The sequence below is a fragment of the Notechis scutatus genome, chromosome 3, assembly GCF_049901735.1.
Source record: "Notechis scutatus isolate UNSWTSFEM ecotype Mainland chromosome 3, rNotScu1.2, whole genome shotgun sequence".
Lineage (NCBI taxonomy): Eukaryota > Metazoa > Chordata > Lepidosauria > Squamata > Elapidae > Notechis > Notechis scutatus.
In genome coordinates, this window is record NC_142011.1 from 125,992,961 (window position 1) to 126,015,753 (window position 22,793).

General features: G+C 37.0%; 1 protein-coding gene across 1 annotated transcript in view; it reads right to left on the reverse strand.

Moving 5' to 3' along the window:
- Window positions 1–22,793, reverse strand: part of DNAH5 (dynein axonemal heavy chain 5) — a 163,649-nt gene that overhangs the window by 68,184 nt on the left and 72,672 nt on the right. The window contains exons 38-47 of the mRNA XM_087961159.1: window positions 20,970–21,164; window positions 19,476–19,610; window positions 17,123–17,230; window positions 16,202–16,355; window positions 13,106–13,252; window positions 10,719–10,960; window positions 8,207–8,383; window positions 4,226–4,430; window positions 2,460–2,602; window positions 370–504 (exon numbers count right to left, since the gene is read on the reverse strand). Coding sequence (XP_087817285.1) covers window positions 370–504; window positions 2,460–2,602; window positions 4,226–4,430; window positions 8,207–8,383; window positions 10,719–10,960; window positions 13,106–13,252; window positions 16,202–16,355; window positions 17,123–17,230; window positions 19,476–19,610; window positions 20,970–21,164 — 1,641 coding nt within the window. The remainder of the gene's footprint in view (window positions 1–369; window positions 505–2,459; window positions 2,603–4,225; window positions 4,431–8,206; window positions 8,384–10,718; window positions 10,961–13,105; window positions 13,253–16,201; window positions 16,356–17,122; window positions 17,231–19,475; window positions 19,611–20,969; window positions 21,165–22,793) is intronic.

Here is a 22,793-nt window from a genome sequence, read left to right on the forward strand (position 1 = left end):
ATTATGAATATCTTTCACATAATGCACTTCATTATTTAGTGCGCATATGGGTTAAGGAGATGGACAAGATGTTATTTTGTTAAATGTGACAATAAAGCTGAAGGAGTCTGACAAAATGAAAACCTTGTACAAGGTTCAAAATACCAAAATTAGATTAAATTTAGTATATGAACAAGGAATAGTTTCTCCAAAAAAATGACCAATTTATTACTAAAGTCAAAAGAACCACCAAAAATAGCAATCAGTGAACATTTGAATCTCTATTACTTATTCAAATATTTTTGATTAATTTTTATTCTGGTATATTTTCAATGAATTACAAAGTTACCTCTGTTTTTGTAGGAAAGAAAAAAAAATGCTAAGTTTCACCTGAAACATCAAAGGAGTGGTTGCTGATGAAAAGTTAAGGCTCTTAGCCATGTGATTTTCAGGATTATATTTTGACATGTATCCTTTGATGATGACAGTCTTAGCAGTCCCTTGTTCGCCAATTAGCAGAACAGCCTGAAGATGAAAAGAGAATTCAAATGATTTTAGGGATATGAGAGTCCAAGGTAGTGATAAAGGCTCAGATCTCAAAACTGTTTCAAATAATGAAGAAATAGATCACTCTTTGCAGCATGGTGTATCCATAACCAAAATAAAATTAGTTCTACCAACAATATTAACATTGTAACACAAAAATAGGTTTTGTGACTTTAATAAACAAACCATTTGTTACTTTCTTCATGTGGAAAATGGATTAGAACATTTACAGATTCTTACTGGTAGAACCATTTTAATCTTGAAGTGAAGCAAAACCACCAGGACAGTCTGGACAAAATTTAAAAATTAAAGATCAAAACACAAATAATGCAGCATCCCGAAAATTAAAAGACAGATTACAGTGAACTTCAAAAGGGCAAATAGAATAATTCCAAAAAGTTGCATTGAATGGGAACATTCAAACTGCTAGTGAGCTTCAAAGATTTCTTTATGGCTGTAGACCAGGGTGTCAAACTTGATTTCATTGAGGGCCACATCAGGGTTCTGTTTGACCTCGGGGGGCTGGGGTGGGCGTGGCCAGGATGGCCAGGGCCAGTTTGACATCACTCGTGTCGGGAGCCCCTGTGGTGGCAAAGTGCTAAGGCGGGACTTCCCTCGGACCCTCACTCACTTTCATTATAATCTCCTTCTTTCTTTCTTTCTTTCTTCCTTCCTTCCTTCCTTCCTTCCTTCCTTCCTTCCTTCCTTCCTTCCTTCCTTTCCTTCCGTGTCCCTGTGTCCTCCGTTTTCATTGACATAGTGCTGCAGGAGGCCATTGCAGCCAAAAACGGGACCTGAGAGGGCTGCAGTGGTCCTCCCGAGTTCTGTTTTTACTGGTAGAGGCACTGCAGGCCAGTCCTTTGCTATTTCCAGGGCAGCCCCACAGGCCAGATCTAAGCCACAGGCCTTGAGTTTGACACCACTGCTGTAGACATTTGATCCTTACCCAGTTCATAAGAACAATTAACAATCTAATAGCAATTCCAGAAGTATTTTAAAATGAAATTACTGTCTCTCTAAAGCAGCGGTCGCCAACCGGTGGGCCGCGGCCCACTGGTGGGCCGTGAGAAAATTTTGGTGGGCCGCAGAGAAATCTACCCTCAGAGCACCCCCCAAAGCAATTAATCCAGGCTGCGCAGAAACACAAGGCTGCTCAGCCCACATGGCCCATGGGAACCCTCCCCGCCCACTCACTCCTTACCCGGCAAACTTGTCTGCTAAGTTGCTATTTTTCCTTTTTCCGACCATCATCTGTTCTGCTATGCCGAGAGATTTAGATTAGCTAGGAAGCAGGAAATGGTTGGATTTCTTGCTTTCTAGCTAAGCAGAGCCGAACCTCCCTTAGGACTGAAGGTTTGCTTGCAAGCAAATTTAGTGCAGACTCATGGCAAGCAAATTTGAGAGACTGAGCTAGCCGATGGCAGATAGATAGATCACTCAATGATTCTGTGAGCAACTCAATCTGCCTGCTTTGCCTGATTTTGGATAAAAGTTGCCCTTTTTATAAAAAATTCAATATTTACATGCATGTGTGTTGTGAGTTAATTTTGTGAGTTTGCTTGCTAGCAAATTTTATGAGTTTGCTTGCAAGCAAATTTTGTGTGACAGACTGAGCTAGTCAATGGCAGATAGATAGATCTCTGTATGAATCTGTGATTCTGTGAGCAACTCAATCTGTCTGCCTGCTTTGCCTGATTTTGGGTAAAAGTTGCTCTTTTTTATATAAAACATTCAATATTTATATTTACATACAAGCCATGCCCAGCCAGTCACATGACCACCAAGCCACACCCACAAATTAGGCCACTCCCACAGAACCAGTTAGTGGTCCCTGGGATCTAAAATTATGAGTTTGGTGGTCCCTGAGGTCCAAAAGGTTGGTGACCCCTGCTCTAAAGCACTATGACATTCAATATGGAACAGGAGAGTATTACCTTGCCTTGTTTTGCAATTGTATGAATAAGGAAATCAGTTCTCACGTTGTCAACATTTGGAACCAAAATAGAGCCATATTCTGGTGTACTGTTAGTAGGATATACATATTCTTCAACACATGTATTCCAGTGCATCCAATTACCTAGGTAGGGGAAAAAATTCTAGAAATTTGACAGCAATCTATCTGAACTTTAAGTTAAAGTAAGGTCTTATTGTGATTTTATGTCTTATTAGTTGTTCAAAATAAAATGGAAATGCAACCAAATTAAAGTGCCATTTTTGTCCATAGTAAACACTAGCAAAATGGTTGAACTGTATAATTATGGGACAAATAACATAACCAAATATTAAATAAAAAATAAAAGAAAATAATTTTATAAAATATAAATAGAATTTTCTCCAACATGTCTGCTATTTAATTAATGTACTGTGTCTATATTTAATTAGCACGTAACAAGACATTTAGGGATTAGCTTGATAGAACTTTTGAACATTTTCCTCATTTAAATCAATACAAGTATAGAAGAAAAACCTAGTGCCAGTTTAGTTAATTTAAAAAATACCCAATGTAAAGCCATTCAGAGGCAAAGAAAAGGCATGGCACAGGTTGGCAGAGTTCCCATATTTCAGATTTAGAAAAAGGTACTCCAAATAATTGATTCTTTATATCATGTAAAACATGTTGCACAATGTATTCATTTGCCTCCTCTGCCAAAATGAAAAATGAAAAAAAAACATTAGCTGATTGCAGTTGCAGCACGTTTTTGCCACTTAAACATGCATTTTCTCTTTCTCTCTCACATAAAACAAATCAAAACAGCAGTTCTTATCACCCAAACCATAGCCTGACCTCTTGTGTATTTAAAAAATTTCTTTCTCTTTCTCTTCATGTAAAACAAATCAAAACAGCAGTCCTTATCACCCAAACCATAGCCTGGCCCCTCATGACTCATAGAAACAACAACTCTATTTATATGTTTACTGGCCACTCTTCTTTGTTACAATCAGAAACAGCAGGATAAAGCATTCTATCTAGAGACTGGGAAGGCCTATTCATTCTTTTTGACTGCTGCCTGAGATGTTATCACTACTGTCAGAATCCTGGATTTCTGGGTAGTTTTTTTTCCCACCAAGCCAGTGAAGTTCAGCTGTAGAAACTGAGTTTATTAAAAATGAAAGCCCTTAGGAAATATATCCGTGCAGTTTACCCAACAGTAGGTCAAAGATGCCTTGTATCTCGCCAATTTAGAACTAACTTAGCAAAACACAGGGCAAATGAAATAGAATTTAAAATGGTTGACATTGGCTTATGTAGAATGTGTAAGCTTTACATGTAGAGAGGAAGAGAGAGGCAATCACACTAACTTCCCCTCAATCTCAACAGTTATCACATCTCAGTGCAGAGGACTATTAACACTGGACAGCTGGAGAGCTGGTGTGTGTGTGTGTGGACACTCTCCTTGTACCATAGTTTTAGAAGTCACATGTGTCTTCTATAAGCAGAAGGTTATGAAGAGGATAGTAACAGCAATTACATAATCTCTATTGCTCCTTTCATAAACTTCTATAGGGTTTGGAGTAACTGAAGGTTATACAAGTATACAGTAGATATTTAAATGCTGAAGATTCTCCAGCTCAAGAAATGAAATCCTTATTGAATAAACTGCAGTGGAAGATCTCAAATTATGAGATGTGATCTAGCTACATTATATAACCTAGACCTTTTTGACAATAAGCCATAGCAACTTTTTGAGAGTTCACACACCATCGTTGGTAACATAGTAGTCGAACATTGTGTCTTCACTTCCTTCTGGGATATTAGGAAGATCAAGGTTTATAGTTTCATGACTACGAAGCCAGTGCTCCAACTTCCAACGGTCTTCCAATTCCAGCAATGCCCCAATGCTCCACATCAGGGAGAAGATGTACAATCTTTCTAGGTATTCTGCAGTAATTTCCACACCTTGGTCCTAAGTCATGAAAAACAATGATTTTAATCACTGAACTATTCTAAATTCAGAAACATTTAGAAACCATACTTTTTCAAGGATTGGACAGTTGGTATATTTTTAAGTAGCAGACAACTTTCACTGAAGAGAAGGCAAGACTGAGCCACACTACACCTAATATGAATGCAGCAGTCAGGATTCAACATGTAATATACAGTAGAAATCAGAAGCTTCAAAAATACATTAATAATATCTGCTTTTAGAGAGGCAATATGTTATTTATATTTTATAACTTAATAGTATAATTTATATCAATTAATTCAGCCAATGAAAGATAAGGCTAATTTGAAGTTTTATTAGCTTTTTTTCTTTTAAAATTCAATTTTATGGGCAAATCTTTAATTGAAAAATAAAAACTTTAAAGTGAAATTTTCTTTGGATTTTAAACATTAATACAATGCCTTTTTGCCACTATTTTAATCTCTAGAAAAGGTTTATTGCTGGAAAAAAATAACAGATTACAGGAGCCCTAATGATTAATGATTTGTAGTTGAATGAAATCAGGCACTAGAAAAGAATGCATAAAATTTAATATTTCTGATGGATGACAATTAAGAAATTGTTTGGTTAAAGAAATAATAGGATGAGGTGCACCAGAGATGAGAAGCAGCACAGCTGTGTCTCCTATAGTCTAAAGGCTCCTTTTTCCGAAAGCTCCCATTGGGAATTGCTATATTATGGTCTCCTTGCAATGAGGACACCAGTAATTTTTGTAAATTATAAATATTTCAGAGAGTTTTAACTGCCAACCATGGCAAGAAAGGATAAAATAAGATCCAGTAACATCAAGGTCAAACTTGATCAAATTCTTTTATTGGATCTGTGTTTTGCTGAGATTCTGAAAATCAGCATCTTATGTAATGCAGTACGTCACAAAATATTTTTGCGACATATTTTGATCAATCACTGTCATAATTGATTACAATTATTTCAGGGGCCTGAAAACAGTACAGTCACAATTTGGGAACTCTTTTTTCTAACATCATCTTGAAAACTATGATTAACTCCTTATGTAGACAAAAGATTCATTGTATGGGACAATTATATGGGTTTAGAACAATAGTATGTAAAGGCAAGCAATTATTTAAATTAGCTCAGCAAAATTTTCACTTTCAGACTTCCTTTTTAATAAGGAGATACTGTATTTATGGTCTTGAAATAAAATACCAAGTCATAGGCATAAATGAATTTACAATTACTTTCAACATCAATGTTCTTGAAAGATATTCCAATAACATAATTATGAATGAAGTAACTCTTTAAGTTACTCTTGCAGTCCATGAAACTATACCACAAGAGCATATACTCATTATTCTGGAGAAAAAATGTAGATTTCAGACTTTTCCATAGAACTATGTGCTAGTGCAATGGAGCAATAAATCATCATAATCACGAGTCCAATGACAGGCTTTGGGCTGATGAGAGCAAAGATAATTGATGAATGAAGTGTCATGAATTCCATCAGGCATTAACACCGCATTAGCAAGATAAGGAGATTTAGATTTCACCTGATAACTTTGTATGATTTTGTACATGTCTACATCACTATGATTTCATGCTGAACAAAAGAACTTGCTACCATACCATCATGAATAAAAACATTCTGGTGCTATATTTATTTTAAATCTAGTGGCATCTCCCTTCTTTTAATCACAAATTTGGCCAATAAATATAACTTTGTTTTGGTATGATTGCAGGTTGAATGGAATGAGATAAATGATTCAATACCAGCGATGAACTAAACATACTTATATTGCTTTTAATATACATTGCCATGGTATATCCCAGACATATTAAGTTAGCTGTCTGTCTAAAAGCCAATTTGATGCATTGTTCTCACTAAGATATTGAATTCTGGATGGGTCACTTTCAGCCCTAGACTGGAAAATCAAATATCATCCATCCACAAATCCATACTAGAAAAAATCAGTTACATTCCATAGCCACCAATGAACACACCTTAATCCTGTACTGGATGAATTTCAAATAATAATTTTTTTTAAAAAATGGTGCCGCAAGAAGGATACAAATATGAAGTATTAATAGAAACACTTGGCATATTACATGAGCCACTTTAAAAAGAGTACTGGCTCTAATTATAGAAAATTAATCAAAGAATTTTTGAGAAGAAAATTAAATGTAGGAACATAAGCCATAAACACTTGGACTGTAATAATTCAATATATTACAGGTGTAATTGATTAGGCACAAGCTCAATTAGACATTCTTCATAGGGAAACAAGAAAATTAATGACCATGAATCATGCTTTTCACCCAAGAAGCAATGTTGACAAACTCTATTATGCCACTGGGAGAGATTTGCTCCAAGTAAAACAAACAATGAAAGAAGAAAAACACTTCTTGAATGATTTTAACATGCATAGTAAGTAATGTCTATTGGTAGAAATTTGTAAAGAAAAACTACTGAAGACTGCAAAATAAAAACACCATAAAAAGGAATCAATTGGAAATATAATTGTGTGTGTGTGTGTGTGTGTGTGTGTGTGTGTGAGAGAGAGAGAGAGAGAGAGAGAGAGAGAGAGAGAGAGAGAGAGAGAGAAGAAGAAGAAGAAGAAGAAGAAGAAGAAGAAGAAGAAGAAGAAGAAGAAGAAGAAGAAGAAGAAGAAGAAGAAGAAGAAGAAGAAGAAGAAGAAGAAGAAGAAGAAGAAGAAGAAGAAGAAGAAGAAGAAAATTAAATAAATGTCTTGGTATTGGTTGAAAAATAAAATTTGATAGAAAAGTAAAAAGAGAGAGAGAGAGAGAGACTAAAGCAACAATCATAGCAGCATAAGAACAGGTTACAAAAACAAACATCACACAGAATATCAATTACAGTTAGCTCTACTTTAGCACTGCATTGGATAGCAACTGTAAATGCAACTGTAATAAATTAATTTTTCTATCAATGAGCATATTTATCAGAATAAAAGCCTTCAGTATCAAACTGATTAAGTTTTGGTCAGTTTCAGGCAGCAGCTGGGAGCTGGCTGGATGTCAAACTGGCATCTGAGCCAGATGCATCATGCACAGGCCATGCCCACCCCAGCTCTGCAAAGGCAAAAAATGTTACAATATGTCACACGGTGTCATGTGACGTGATCAAGTTTCACACCAGTGTTCTAATCCATTAATTAAGTCACAGGGCTGGGTTTGTAAACTTGTAGTTAACATTTTTCACTCTATGTCAGTCTATGTCAGTGGTCCCTAACCTCTGGGCTGTGGCCCGCTAGTGGGCCGTGAGCTGTTTATAACTGGGCTGCAGAAACAGCAGGCGTGTATATTTGAGTGCAAAAACATCCTCACTTGTGCGAGCTGCTGGCAAGCACGTGCATGCGCACTCCATTTGCTTGAGCGGCTGGCCCATGCTTGCTGGCCACTCATGTAGAACTATCCCCTCTCCCCTCCCACCAGTCCACAAAGCTGGGAAGGTTAGGGAACTCTGCTCTATGTGCCCTCTGCACTGTAGAGAAAAGCGGCTCAGATTGCATTTAAGCAATCCATCTGTCTTGTCAGAGGGCAACCTCCTTCCCTGAAGAAAATAAACAGCCTCTTTATTAAAAATTATAAATGAAAAGAACAAAAGTATTTTTTTTTAAACCCTACCTTGCTTGGACCTGATTACTTACTGATAGTCCATGATTCCCATGCTTTTGATTAGAACTTGAGTCACTGGAAAATATTTGTGACAATCATCACCATCATCATCATCAATCTGTCTGAATAACATAAATGATTACCTTGCAGGGAATAAGGCCCTGAAGCATATTAATGCTCTGCATTATCACAAAGGCTTCTAGCATCTCAATCTTGTATTCCAAGGACTGAATACTAAACCGGTAAAGGTCTGGAAAGGACGTTGTGTACAATTGACGCAAAATCTCTGCTTCCTGTAGAGTACGTCTCTTTAGAAAACCCTGTTATAATTGAAAGCAAATCATAAAACTTTTGAAATTATTATCCAAATTTACCAGCTCAAGAAACTAGAGTTTAATATTAATCCTCTAATTTTTTTATTTTCTAGAAGAAATTATATTTTTCACCAAAACATTTTGTTTTGGGCAAGAGAATAATTGTCTATACTGGAGGCCAATGTTTGATCTTATCTGCTTCCCAGATAGGCGATAGTGGAATGATGAAGGTTAGCGTATCAGATGCAAATTTTATATTGGAGAACATTTAATCAAAACATTCAATACTAAAAAATGTCAATGGTGAATCTAAGCTGGAACACAGTTAATGAATGCCTTAAACAACAGCTTGAGAAAGAGCAAAAAGTTGTGTAGTAGGTGCAAAGTTAATCTAAAGTATGAAAGAGATATTTCTCTCATTCTGACTCCATTAAAGTACTAACTAAATTTCTGAATGGTGGTTGTTGAGTTCATTTATATTGATTTTGTATCCTACTTTTCTAGTCAAAGAAGTCCTAAAGGCAGCTTTAAAAATTTCTGCACATGCCGGTCATCTAGTCACAATGCAGCCAACACTGGGACAACTCTTCTCCTATGTGGTTCACTAAGTCCAATGTAAGTTTAAACTTTTACTGGATTCTTCACTTTTGTCACAGAAGCCATCAGACTACTATTGTGGATAAGGGCAAATTTATCTGCAATTTCTTCCTCATTTTGGGGGGTGGAAACCAATTCCTATGGAGTTGTCAGAGACTCCATCCCTTGGCTGGCTAAGATTGATGAAGCATAATTCTAGATGTCTGTCAATGACATAAAATTTACTGCTTGGCAGCCTGATCTTTACACTCATTTAGCTGTCTCCTCTCCCTCATATTTGCCACGAGAGTCGTCTCTCCTCTTTTCTCTTTTCTTAATGTCCTGACCTTCCAAATTGATTTGCAGTTGTCCCTATCGGGTTCTCTTCCTCTCTTCCCATGTCCTTCTGCTTAGTCATTAATCATATTACTCATCCCAATAATTCAATACTCTATTTTACCACATACAAATGATCAGATTTGCTGGTGAAAAAAATGTGTATTAAGACCTTCTTCCACATGTTACTGATTAGATTGCCATGTTCTCCTGTTCTGAACATTGCAGTCTCATATCCTGGTGGTGGGACCTAGTCTGGACTGACGACAATTTCTACGATTTTAGCATTGATTAAAATCCTGGAGTGTTTGCCTCATTGGTAAACACTAACTTAGGTACATAGCTCATTAAATCATGGGTAAGATTCTTAAAGTTTACGTTCAGTTCCTTTTCAACCATGGAAATCCATGGGCGGCCTTGTTGAGCATTCTTGCCTCTCATCTTAGAACCTTTCTCAAACTAATTTGGGAGGCAAGGCAAAGCTGAGGTTACATAGGAATACAATGGAAAGTGGAGCAAGGTAATATTAGAGGCATACTGAAGTTGTGAGTGTTACTCCTTTTCAGAAGGCCTTCCAATTATATGATGTTTACATAGTATCATATCAGAAATATGTGTAAAACATAGGAAATGGAGTTATGTGTTTGTGTCATAAGATTGTAGAAAGATGTCCCTTCCCATACACAGCTGATGAGGGGAGGAAGTCAACATGAGATAATATTTTACATGCCACCTGAACTCTTTAGTACATTTCAGGGGTAGTATCATAGCTTCATCTAAAGACAGCAACTCATAAGAAGACGCTTAAGATCCTGTCAAGCTCTTCACAACAATTAAATGGGACTGAATGTTAGACAACAGATGAGTTCCCAGTAGTTCAAGAACCTGATCTAACCTTATTAATACAGTCACTCCTCTAGAAAGAGACAATGGCACCAAACTAAAAATCTGAAGATATGAAACACAAAGCTTTTAAGACTTCAAAATTGACTATCAGTGCTTTGAATTGGGAGATACAACGAACAGTAGAATCCCTGATTAAGAAAAATCAGTTGTATGGCATGTTATAGTAATTTACTATACACATATATGTTACAGTAACACACACATGTGCACCACATACCATATATACCATACCAAATATGGATATGGTAATCATATTCCTATAGAAGAATCTTGAACCAGAGTTCATAATAACTTCACTTAGAACATTATGGCTGTAATGTTAAATGTTAAGATGGTTAGCAGTTGACATTATTGGTACTTAGTAGCTAAACTACTGAAAGTAATGGCTGTGGAAGTAAATACATTGGTTTATTAGACAGCTAAATGTATATTCAGAATATGTTACAGATTCTTCTATAATTCATTCATATCCTAACTTTAACAGTCTGAAACAAAGAGTTTGAACTCATAAAAGCAAATATACCTCAAGAACTGGGCTCCAGTTGAGAACAGATGAACTCATAAATACCATGCCATTCCTTGACACTGTTGCAGGAGAAGCATTGTCAATATTATGAGGCTCAAAAACAATTTTACAATTTGGTGCCATAGGAATCCGATCTCCATTAGCCAGGGTCAATGTTTTGTTATCATCAAGCACTGAGTTCAGATTTTCAATCCAAATGGCATCCACAGGACCATCAAGTACTATCCAGATGTGTTCTCCTATACCCAAAGGAAGGAAAACATTTCTTGTAAAGAGAGTATTTTGAGATACAATCATTTTCCTCATCATAGAATAGATATGAATATGATTAAAAAGTAGAAACAACATAGATTAATTTGCTGTGTGATAGTTATAGTCAACTTCTCAAGTGGCTCTGAAGATAAGTGGATGATCTTAGACAAGTTCCTACTTAAACTTGCAGAAGTGAAATGCAGAAAAGCCTCATTTAAATCATTTCTTTGGCTCTCTCCAGCAATTCTGAAAAGCAGAAAAGGAATATTCTATTCAATAGTAATAGATTCTATTTAGTAGTAATAGGTTTCTCAAAGCAAGTAATATGCTGGGGAAACATTACTTACAAGATACTTGACATTTTTATTTTACATGTAAAGCCCTTGACAGATGACACCTAAGCAATAAAAAGTCATCCTCCTATTCTCTTTCCCCATCTGTCAAAGCTGCCATTCAGCAATTTTGATAAGAATTGCTTCTTAATCTGAGAGGACAAAAAGTATCCATACATAGTCAGCAGGCTAAGGATGCTAATAAAAAGAGATGTTTAAACTTTGGGTGGGGGGGAATGCAGAAAAGAGCAACTAAGATTATTAAAGGCCTGGAGACTAAAACTAAGACTAAAAGGAAGGACTAGGGGTGACATGATAGAAGTATTCCAGTATTTGAGGGGCTGCCACAAAGAAGAGGGGGTCAAATTATTTTCCAAAGCACCAGAAGGCAAGACAAGAAACAATGGATGGAAACTAAAGAGAAAGAGAAAAGAACCTGGAATTAAGGAGAGACTTTCTAACAGTGAGGATAATTAACCAGTAGAACCAGGGGTGGGTTTCTACCGGTTCTGTCCACCTCTGTGGAACCGGTAGCTCTGAAGAGCAGCAGACATAGAACCGGTTCTATGTCTGCTGATGTTTTTGCTCACCCGTCCACCTGGGCTCTTACCTGACCTTTATTTCCTGATTTTTTTCAACTTCAGCTGCTGTGCGAGGCACAGCTGCAGTTAAAAAAACAGGGAAAAGGGGCTTTTTGAAAAGCTGCTTCTCTGCACGCAGCGTGCTGATGACGATTTACAGGCGCCCACTGGCAGAAGCACATCATAAACCACCAAACCTCGTAAATGACCGAACTGGTAGCTAACCCTATCGGATCCCACCCTTGAGTAGAACAGCTTGCCTTCAGATGTTGTGGATGTTTTATCACTGGAGGTTTTTAAGAAGAGACTGGACAGCCTCCTATCTGAAATGGCATATGGTCTCTTGCTTAAGCAGGGGGTTGGACAGAAGATCTCCAAAGTCCCTTCCAGATTCTATTCCATTCCTATTCTATTCCTATCCTACCCCATCCTATCCTATCCTATCCCATCCTATTCTATTCTATTCTTATTCTATACCTATTCCCATCCCATCCCATCCCATCCCATCCCTATTCTTATTCTATTCTATTCTATTCTATTCTATTCTATTCTATTCTATTCTATACCTGTTCTATTTCTATTCTATTTCCATTGCATTGCATTGTATTGCATTGCATTGCATTGCATTGCATTGCATTGCATTGCATTCCATTCCATTCCATTCCATTCCATGTTGCTTGTGGCCTACGGAGCTGAAAATGTTGCCCAGCCTTCCTACAAAGTCTTGAGGCTTATCCATGAATTTAAACATTCTATTTCTCATCTGCACATTTATTGGCTGTTCAGGAATCTAAAACAAGAGGGTCACATTATTGTAATAAACAGATAAATACAGCAACCGACTGGAATAGAGGTGTACTTTCCAGATCAGCAGGTAATTCTCCTCACAATAACCCAACTATGTGGTCAGCTGATAGCTTTGAAGTACAATTTTCAGCATTCTCAGCCATTACCAATTATATGAGATGGCTATATTTATAGTAACATCAGGGGAGCCAAATGTGGTAACCTTTGCTCCAAGCTCAACCCTGTCTGCTACAGCAACTTCTCCTCCATAATATGCTCTCATGAGCCTCTTTAACTTTCAGACTAGGATGGCTTGATTAATAGTATAACAAATGAGGGGAATGAGGGGAATAACTGGATTTTAGGATGGTTTTTTTTTCCAATGAAAGGAATAATCAAATACTGTATAACTCTAGCAATTATAATATAGTACCCTTCTTGACTCTCAAAGTTTTCCTCCATAGAGTGGAGAATATCCCATCTGTCCAGTCATTGGTTGCAACATCAAGGCGTCCAAACATCTGAGGTGCAGTGATGGCCTTTGGATTCATTCTCATTTCACGGTGGGGTTGGCCACAATCTGTACATGCCAAAGGGAAGATCCATTTGAAACCATTGCTACACTAGTATAGCATTCGATCAATAGGCAGATTTTAGTCTTTGAAGTTGATAATGTAAAAACATTCTGTGGGGTTGCAATGTTAAAGTTATTCATGGTATATTGCAGCCTTCACTTAACTGAATATTGTTCGATTATTTTCAACCATGTTAATTAAGGAGGGGGAAATGCAAACTGAAAATAAAGGAATCCTCAAAGTTTTAACTTGTTGATTTTTTTTCTTCAATCTTAGATTTCCAGGTGGTATTAGATTGCCATTTACATTTACTTTCATCAATATAAATGCCATGCATTATAGGGACTTTAGTCCAATAATATCTAAGATAACATTGTTTTAGCTTTGTTCTTTAAATACAAGAATCACATTGGGTGATCAACATGAGAAATGATTTGTGCTTTGCAACTCGTTTTACATGGAGATTCTTGAAGTTAACAAAGCATGTTAAATAAGCATATACATTTACCCACATTTGCATGACTTTTATGAACATATACATTTCTGGGTTGAACATTGTTAAAAGAAGCATGAAATTCAGGGGTGGGCTGCTGGGAGTTCTCAGGGGTTCAGGAGAGACCCTAGCTAAGATTCTGTGCAGTTCGGAGAACCCCCAAATCCTTCTCCTGGCTGGCCCCGCCCATCCCGCCCCTCCTAGGAGTCCCCACACAGCCCATTTTGGATGCAGGTAAGTACGTGGAGGCTCGGGGAGGGTGAAAAATGGGCCTCCCGGAAGTTTGGATCTGTTTCCGGCTTCCAGACAGCCTCCAGAGCCCGGGGAGGCCATTTTCGCCCTCCCGGAGGCTCGAGGAAAGCCTCCGAAGCCTGAGGAGGGAAAAAACGCCCCCTCCAGCCCCTGGTGCAGGAGACCAACTAGGCCACGCCCACCATGGCCATGCCCACCCAGCAACTGGGCAGAGAGAACCCTTTGCTAAAAATTTTGAAGCCAACCCCTGATGAAACTGCTTTAGGCACTGTACACATGTGGGTATTCACCACAGCTAATCTCTTCTTTGTTCATTTTAAGCAGGGAGACTCACTGTCCCCTCCTCACCATAATATTACCTCTAGGAAATTTCACTGCAATTAAATTGGTTTTTGTAAAAAAAAATATCTTTAGATCTACATTTACAGATTTTGTGCAGCGAAGACCCATTAGGTGGTAGTTATTACCAATTAACACTGGCTAGCTCTTTAGATTTGAAGGGAATAATATGTTTGAAGCATGTGGGGTATTCCTGCTGCATCTGCTGGCAACTGATTAAAGCAGTTTTGTCATTTCCTGGGATTGGATGGTGAATTCCCTGCAGCTATAATGCAATTTCAGGAAAAGGCACATTTGGTTTAAGAAGTTAGCAAAAGGTGCTGCACATGCTCCGAAGTATCCTTATCCCTTTTAATCCGAAACACTGCATAACCCTTCTACAAGTAAATACCTTAAAAATCTATTATCTCACTTAGGTAGCACAGGATTGCAGGCTTTGAAGTCAGATGCTCAGCTAGCACACAAAACTGTTAGCTGAACCCTTTGGCACTATGAAGTCAGCAATGACGTCACTACAATCTACAGGGAAATACAAAGCTTTCTAACATCAATGGTCTATTTTTCTCCATGGCTGGCATGTTTTAAGAGAAGAAGGAGAGGGTTAGAAGCTAGGGAGGGAAGCTGTTTCAAGAAATAACTGAAGAGGGAAAGATTTAAATTGTTGCTAAAATAGTATTAAATAAAAAGCCTATCTGTTCCGATATATGACAGTTCAGGGAAGAGAAAAAAGAAATCTTCCTTTGCTTTAGCAGTCATTTGCTAAACAGACAAATGGCCTTTCTTTTTGTCATCAATTTTTCATTAAGTGTTTCTCACTTTGAAATCTCAGCTGACTGCTGAACTCAGCATGTGCAAAACCCAGTATTACTCATAATATTCCTCTTTCAGCATCAGATTTCCAGTGCACCATGAACTACTTACTCTTCCAGATTTACTTCCAGAAAATTATGAATCATCCCCAGGATGGTTGGCTAAAAGCATTCTGGGAGAAAATGGCCCTACCTTTGGGTGTTGCATTTTGTATATTCCTATGCCTTGATCATACTTTTACATTTAAAAAAAAACTTTGGAATTATTACTCAAATAATTTTCTTTAATCCTGTCTTTATAACTGCCAATTAGCAATTCAATGCATATAAAATAAGTGCACGTTCTTTCAGAAATTACCTCTGGGTGACCAAGACATATGAACCCAGTTTAAATGTAGCTTATTTGATTAGACCAAAGATACAGATAGCAAAGCCACTTGTGGAAGACAGCCATTATTGCTAATTTTCCATCCTCCATGGCATCGTGCTAATGAAATAGCTTTGCAATGAAACTCACTTCATGGCCAGGCTTACCTCACACTATCACTCAGCAGTAATTTGTATAGCTTTTTCCTCTTCTGTGAACATAACTATGCTCACTGTCTGTGGCCCATAACAATAATTTAGACAATTTAGTTTTGTGGCATATTCTAGCATTACCAGAGCCCTGGAGACAGAAGTCATTGAAAAATGTGGTGTAGCTAAAACAAACTGTAGAGTAGAAAAATGTCTACCAAGAGATTACATAAGGTGCAGTTTATTGTGATGTGTGAACAAGCAACACACATATATATTCTCTGTTTATACTTTTTAGGAATAGTGATCTGCTTAAATTCTGCTGTTGCTGTGTAACCGGGTTCTCAAACAATTTCAAGAACATCACAATGGCTAAAAACAAAGAATGCTAATATTTTCAGAAATAATCACATAACCATTTGGGTAAAACTATACTTTTTTTTTTTTACTATGTAGTCCTTAAAAAGCTTCCTCTGACTACTAATTTATTTTACCAAAATGCAGAAAAGATTTTTTTTACTTATCCCAGGGTCAGTTTTCCAGACCTGTCATGGATTTCATCAGTGTGTGGATGCATGTTGTTTTTCCTGCTCCACTGGGACCTAGAGCCATCATGCCATGTCTTACTCGCTGAGTTTCAAAAAGCTGGATAATTTTCAGTCTCCAAGGTGGGTGATTAATTAAGCCAGCCTCTTCAACCTGTCAAAAATTACAGCATTAATTATTTTATTTACATAGAATCCGTGCTTGGACTTTTCCCTTGCTTTATTATAAGATTTCTCAACTTGGCAATTTCCAGGCATTGTGACCAACTCCCAGAATTCCACAGCCAGTGCAAGCCATTGTAGAGAATCCTGGGAATTGAAGCCCGATCCTCTTTAATTGGCCAAGGTTGGGATACACTGCTATATCAGACTATGAAGAAGCTCCTGCTCACATGAATAGAAATTTCTTCCAGATCTTCCCTTTGAACACATCTGCATTAGGAGGTATGCAGAGAGGACAGGTTTAGGTGAATATGTTGACATTGGGGCTAAAGTGATGTAATTTGTTCAATAGGACTAATATGTTGACCAGTTAAAAATAAAACATCTCTCCATTTATGCCACTAGGGAAAAATATTGGGTGTAAAACTGTACCTTTTACTATTACTTGGACTAATTTTAACATACTGTATAATAAAAGAAGTTTCCTCTCCTGTGCTGTCTACAGCCAATTCATTTTAGATATTCCTGCTAGGACATTTTTACATCTAGACAATTCTACTGATACATATCTACTATCCTATGAATTTCTGCCAAAATGAATTGTCTCTTAGCTCATGGAATTCAAGGTAGGACTGTGCCTTTAATTACAAATCACGTCTTCATCACAAAACAAGATAGATATGCTAAGGGAAAACAAACAAAATTACCAATATGAGATGTTTTTAGAAAAAAATATATATAAATGTTTATAAACAGTACCTGTTTGCTGATTGCAGCTTCTAGCTCTGGATAACCTGCCTTGTCAAGTTGTATACTTGGGAAAAGATCTTCTATCAAACTCAAAAATAAGGGTTCATCTTCATCTATCTAGCAATAAAAAGTAATAGGAAAATTAGTGCTTTCTATCGTGTAATACTTAATGCAAGTACCTATTATCAAATTCACAATTTTATACTATACAGAAAAACCACACTTCCCTCATCTAAATATATTTCTACTGCATTGCTGGTAAGAATGATGCACATTTTACACATCTGGGACAGAGAAAGGACAGAGCAAATAAAACTGAAACGTTATCAAGGTAGGAATTGTTAAAAACAAACTAAAAATGATAGAATTTACAAGGGCCCAGAACTTAATGAAAAAATTATAACATCTGAAAAAATGTTTTAAGAAAGAGTGCAAAATGAAAGGCAATTGGTTCAGACCCATCATCTTTCAGTGAGGCAGGTATGCTGTGTATGAAAAATTATGTTTCAGAAACTATTTGGAAGGAAAGGAAGGAGAAATAACACCTGACAAACAAGGTGGTTTATTGAAAGTTAGGGTAAGAAAACACTAAATAATGCCAAAAGAAGGAACTTTAACACAACCGGGGAACCAGAAAAAATGTTAGCTCTCCATCAAAACAAGGATTTAAATTACAGCGTTTGGAGCAGCAGAAGATAGGCAGTAATTTGCTGTATGTTACATTCCCAGCACAATGACAAAGGAATTGTCTTGAAAAGAAAATGTGTAGCCTATTCTAACTGATTTCTCCACTCAATCCTCAAAATATGAAAAATTGGTCATTCCTTCAGTCATCCATTTGGAAGTTTGGTACACAGTATTGTTCTGCACAAAAATAAGCACAAAGCCAATGTATTTGGCAGGCTATTAAAACGATGGTGAAATGCAGCAGCAAAATAAATTTGCAAACTAGAAATATCTTGGCTGAACATACATGACTATCAGCCTTCCCAGGCAAACAAGACAAGATGAAGTAATTCTATTTTCTTGTCAGAACACATTAACAGAATCTTGCAAGTCTGAACGTACAAAAGTTCTTGCCTCTAATTTTAACTACTTGATCCATTAGGGCAGGGGTCTCCAACCTTGGCAACTTTAAGCCTGGAGGACTTCAACTCCCAGAATTCCCCAGCCAGCTCTGCTGGCTGGGGAATTCTGGGAGTTGAAGTCCTCCAGGCTTAAAGTTGCCAAGGTTGGAGATCCCTGCATTAGGGTACATCTCTTCCTCTGACTATTAAGCCACTCACTTAGGGTCTCCTGCCTCTTGTCTCTTGTTTCCTAGGCAGCATCTCCTTCCCGAAGGTCATTCATACATTCCATTCTAAAGCAGGTAGGAATGAATCTTAATGAACCCAACTATGGATGTGGACTCCTCAAATCCTATGTCCTCCATCACTTTTGACCAACATAAACCAACATAAGCCTTATTTCCTTGTATGACTTTTCTTTCATCCCCCACAAACTCAAGTAGGCTTTGTGGATTATGCCTATTACTTTGGAGGTAAAAAGAGTAAAAAGAGTAAGCTCCTCCTGCGCTCTCTGGGACCTCATGTTACATTTATTCATCATGATCAAAATTAGTATTTAATGCTCTGTATTACAGATTTTGTATTGTTTATCCAAAATGGGAGTATCAAGAGCCATCAAGCTCACCATCACTGCTCTAATTCAGGGGCTGGCAACCTATAGCTCACAGCCAGAAGCAACTCATCACTTGAAATTGTCTGGCCAGTAATTTCAAAAACAAATATCGTATTCATCTGGCCAATGATGATCCTAAAAAGAATTCAGGTTTGCAATGCTGTGTGTTTGTAATGCTGTGTGGACAGCATTATAAGTGTGTAATTAATTAATTCATAAATAAATAAATAAAAACAAATGTGTATGTGTGTAGTGTAGTGTACTATGGTTACTGGGGTTTCTTTTTTTGTACCTTCATAACCATTTCTTTCCCAATCACGAGAGGCAACCAAGACTCACTTTCCCCTTTGGCTGCACTTCTAGCCTTCTCTAGTCCATCCAGTCTCTGGGAATTGGGCAGCTTACAAATTTAATAAATCATCATCTCTGCTTAGTTTGGGATCTAGGCTTAAAAATCTGTGGTTGAACATACTTGACTTATTCTCCCCTTGTCACTCTAATGGTCCAAATAAGCTTCTAGTTTTGCTCACAGATTTCTGACACCTATTTGATATATAGATAGCTGGGTCAGCAGCCAGCCTAAGAAAAGGCAAAAGAGCATATCTAATTAATATTTGAATGGCAACCAAGGAATACCATCCAAATAAACCCAAAGAGAGCAAATATCTGAATTCATGCTTACCAATTTAGAAAGATTCATATCTCTCAAGACACGCATTACAATAGTGGTTTCAGTGTCACTGGGGTTCGATCTTTTGGCTGCACCCAAGGTCCGTAGTACTGACAATATATTTCTGAGACCAAAGTCATAATGTACCTACAGATAAAACAAAAGGTTCTAGGTATAAAGGAACAAAATTAAAGCAAGGATGCAAACAGACATTCTGTGTTCCAACACCTGTTGGCTTAGAAATAAAGACATTACTCAGTTGAAGACCTGCTACTGAAAATGATAGAGTGAACTGTAATCAGCTCAAAGTTCCCAATAATAACAGTAAATTATCTTGCCCATAATGTCACATACAGTAAATGTGTGGTAGAACAAAATATATGCTAGCAACTAGCAACAGTAATACATAGAACAAATGTGGAGAAATATAGTATACATTTGTAACACTGTTAAAATAAAGATTGTTTATTGAAATAGAATTGTTGAATAAACAGGAGGCTGGTATTACTCTCAGTGACTAGTTACTTGTAAATAGTGATTTAAAAAGTATATACACCAGCCTATCTTAATGCTGAAATACTAGGAACCTCTGGAGACTTTGCTTCAAGATAATAAACTGAGAGAAAACATAAAATTTGGTGTACAAAACTGGTTTTATCAGACTATTTTCAAATATTTGGGAAAGCAAATTATCTGTTTTATCTTTTGATGGAAATTTTATTTTAAAAAAAAGCAAGCAAAGAAAAGGTAAGTGAAAACATGCCTCTCATTCTTTTTTTTAAAAAAAAGTCAGACAAAATGTATCAGTGCTTCAATAAAAACATAAAACTAGAAATAAAGCATTCATTTTTTTAAAAAAGGGATTATTTTGCTAGAGAAAAATAATTATTTTTTGTTTATTTTGCCATGATATGTTTGTTCAAAGGCATAGTCCAGTACTAGAAGGAAAAAGGACAACCAGTAGTAAGGTGGCTGGAGTTAATTACAGCAGTGATGGATGCAATGTTGGACAACCTGAAGAGGCCAAATTGGGGACAGATCTTTCTGGAGAAAATCAATGTTGTCACTAGAATCAACACTAATTTGATGGTACATAATCAGTCATAGGCAAGGACAGATCTTGTCCTTTCTCATTTAACAAAACATTCATTAAATATTGCTTGGTTTGATATTAAAATAAATGCGATAAAATATTTTCCAAGGATTTCCAGTTTCTTTATCCCACTTTTTTCCCCCTTTGGCTGTGATGCACCTTGCAAAGAAGTCATATTTAAACTTAAATCTCAAAGGAATGTTTTGAGGAATTTTTTGTTATTTTAGACTGTTGATGAGCTATTCCTTGCCCTCCAAAATGAGTGTGAGTCTTAAGGTTATTCTGTAGCATTATCATTCCTAAGAACTTCATCGCTAGAGCTGCTGGCATCTACAGCATTTAATTTCTACTTCACGCTTGTTGTTTGGGCTATTTCCAGAACAGAATTGTTCATAAAAGATAATTTCTCCTACCTGCTTAGACAATTGTTCTTCACAGAGTTTATACAGAGTGAAGAACTTCCTTGCAAGCACAATGTTATCAATGAAGCCACAACTAGCCAATTTGACACGGATGATGATCTGGCGATCAGGAACCATCATTGCCACTGAGCGGAAATTGATTTTCAGGTTTTCAGGTAACTCTTGACGACCAGCATACCCAGGGTTCTGATTTAAACATAGCATTATCAACTGATTTAGACTTCAGACATAATTTTCAGAAATTCTTTTACAGGTTCTACTTTGCATACAAAGCTAACAAATATACAGTATATGTAATTGGCATTCAATATAGTCTTCCTTAGTGGGAATTCTAAAACACCCTGCCAGCCCCAATTCCAGCACAAACGATCATGCTCAGATAATCATGCTCAGATCATGCTCAGATAATCATGCTGTACTTCAGACATATTTTCTGTAGATCTAACCCTATGAAGACGTATTTAGTATTTTAGTATTTATTTGATTTGTCAATCGCTTACAAGATACAGGTATAAGAATAAATATAGTTTTGAATACATGAGATAGATACTTATAACAAAAATAAAAAGCAATAGGACAGGGATGGTAGGCACGATTGGTGCGCTTATGCATGCCCCCTACAAGCCTCTTAGGAAGGGGATGAGATCAATAGTAGACAGTCTAAGCTAAGGTTAAAGTTTTTGGGGTTTGGGGAAGAAACCACAGAGTCAGGGAGAGTATTCCAAACATTGACCAGTCTGTTGCTGAAGTCGTATTTTCTGCAGTCAAGTTTGGTGCGATTAACCTTGAGTTTGTATCTATTGTGTGCTCTTGTATTGTTATGATTGAAGCTGAAGTATTCATTTGCAGGTAGGACATTGCAATGTATGATTTTATATACTATATTTAGATCGGATCGGAGGTGGCATAGTTCTAGGTTTTCTAGGTTTAGAGTTTCAAGTCTGGTGGCATATGGTATTCTGCAATGAGTAGAGGAGCAGAGAACTCTTCTTGTGAAATATTTCTGGACTTTTTCAATTGTGTTAATATCAGATACATGATATGGGTTCCAGACTGATGAGCTGTATTCAAGTATAGGTCTAGCAAATGTTTTGTATGCTCTAGTTAGTAGTGTGATATTACCAGAGAAGAAGCTACGTAGGATTAGATTAACAACTCTTAATGCCTTTTTGGCTATGTAGTTACAGTGGGCTCTAGCACTTAGATCATTTGAGATGAGTATTCCAAGGTCCTTGACAAAGTTTGGATCATCAACAAGGTCTTGACTATTTAGCTTGTATTTTATTTTCTGATTTTTTCTGCCAATATGTAAGACAGAGCATTTATTTGTTAGATTTGAAGTTGCCATTTGATTGACCATTCTGATACATAGTCAAGGTCTTTTTGGAGGGTAGTAGTATTGTCTGTGGTGTTGAATAGCTTTACATCATCAGCGAAGAGAATGCAGTTGCTCTTAATATGATCACAGAGGTCATTTATGTAGAGTATGAAGAGAGTTGGTCCTAAAACACTGCCTTGGGGGACACCACTGTTGACAGGTACAGAATTTGATAGGATGCTCCCAATTTTGACCATTTGTTGTCTGTTTGACAGGAATGCTTCTATCCAGTTATGTAGGTGTCCAGAGATACCATGAGATTTTAGTTTTAGTAGTAGTTTGTCATGTACCACTGAATCAAAGGCTTTACAGAAGTCTATGTAGATTGCGTCTATTGCTTTGCCCTCATCGAGTTGTGTAGTCCATATGTTTTTGCAGTGTAAGAGTTGCAGATTACAGGATAGTTTTTTTCTGAAACCAAATTGTTTATTAGAGAG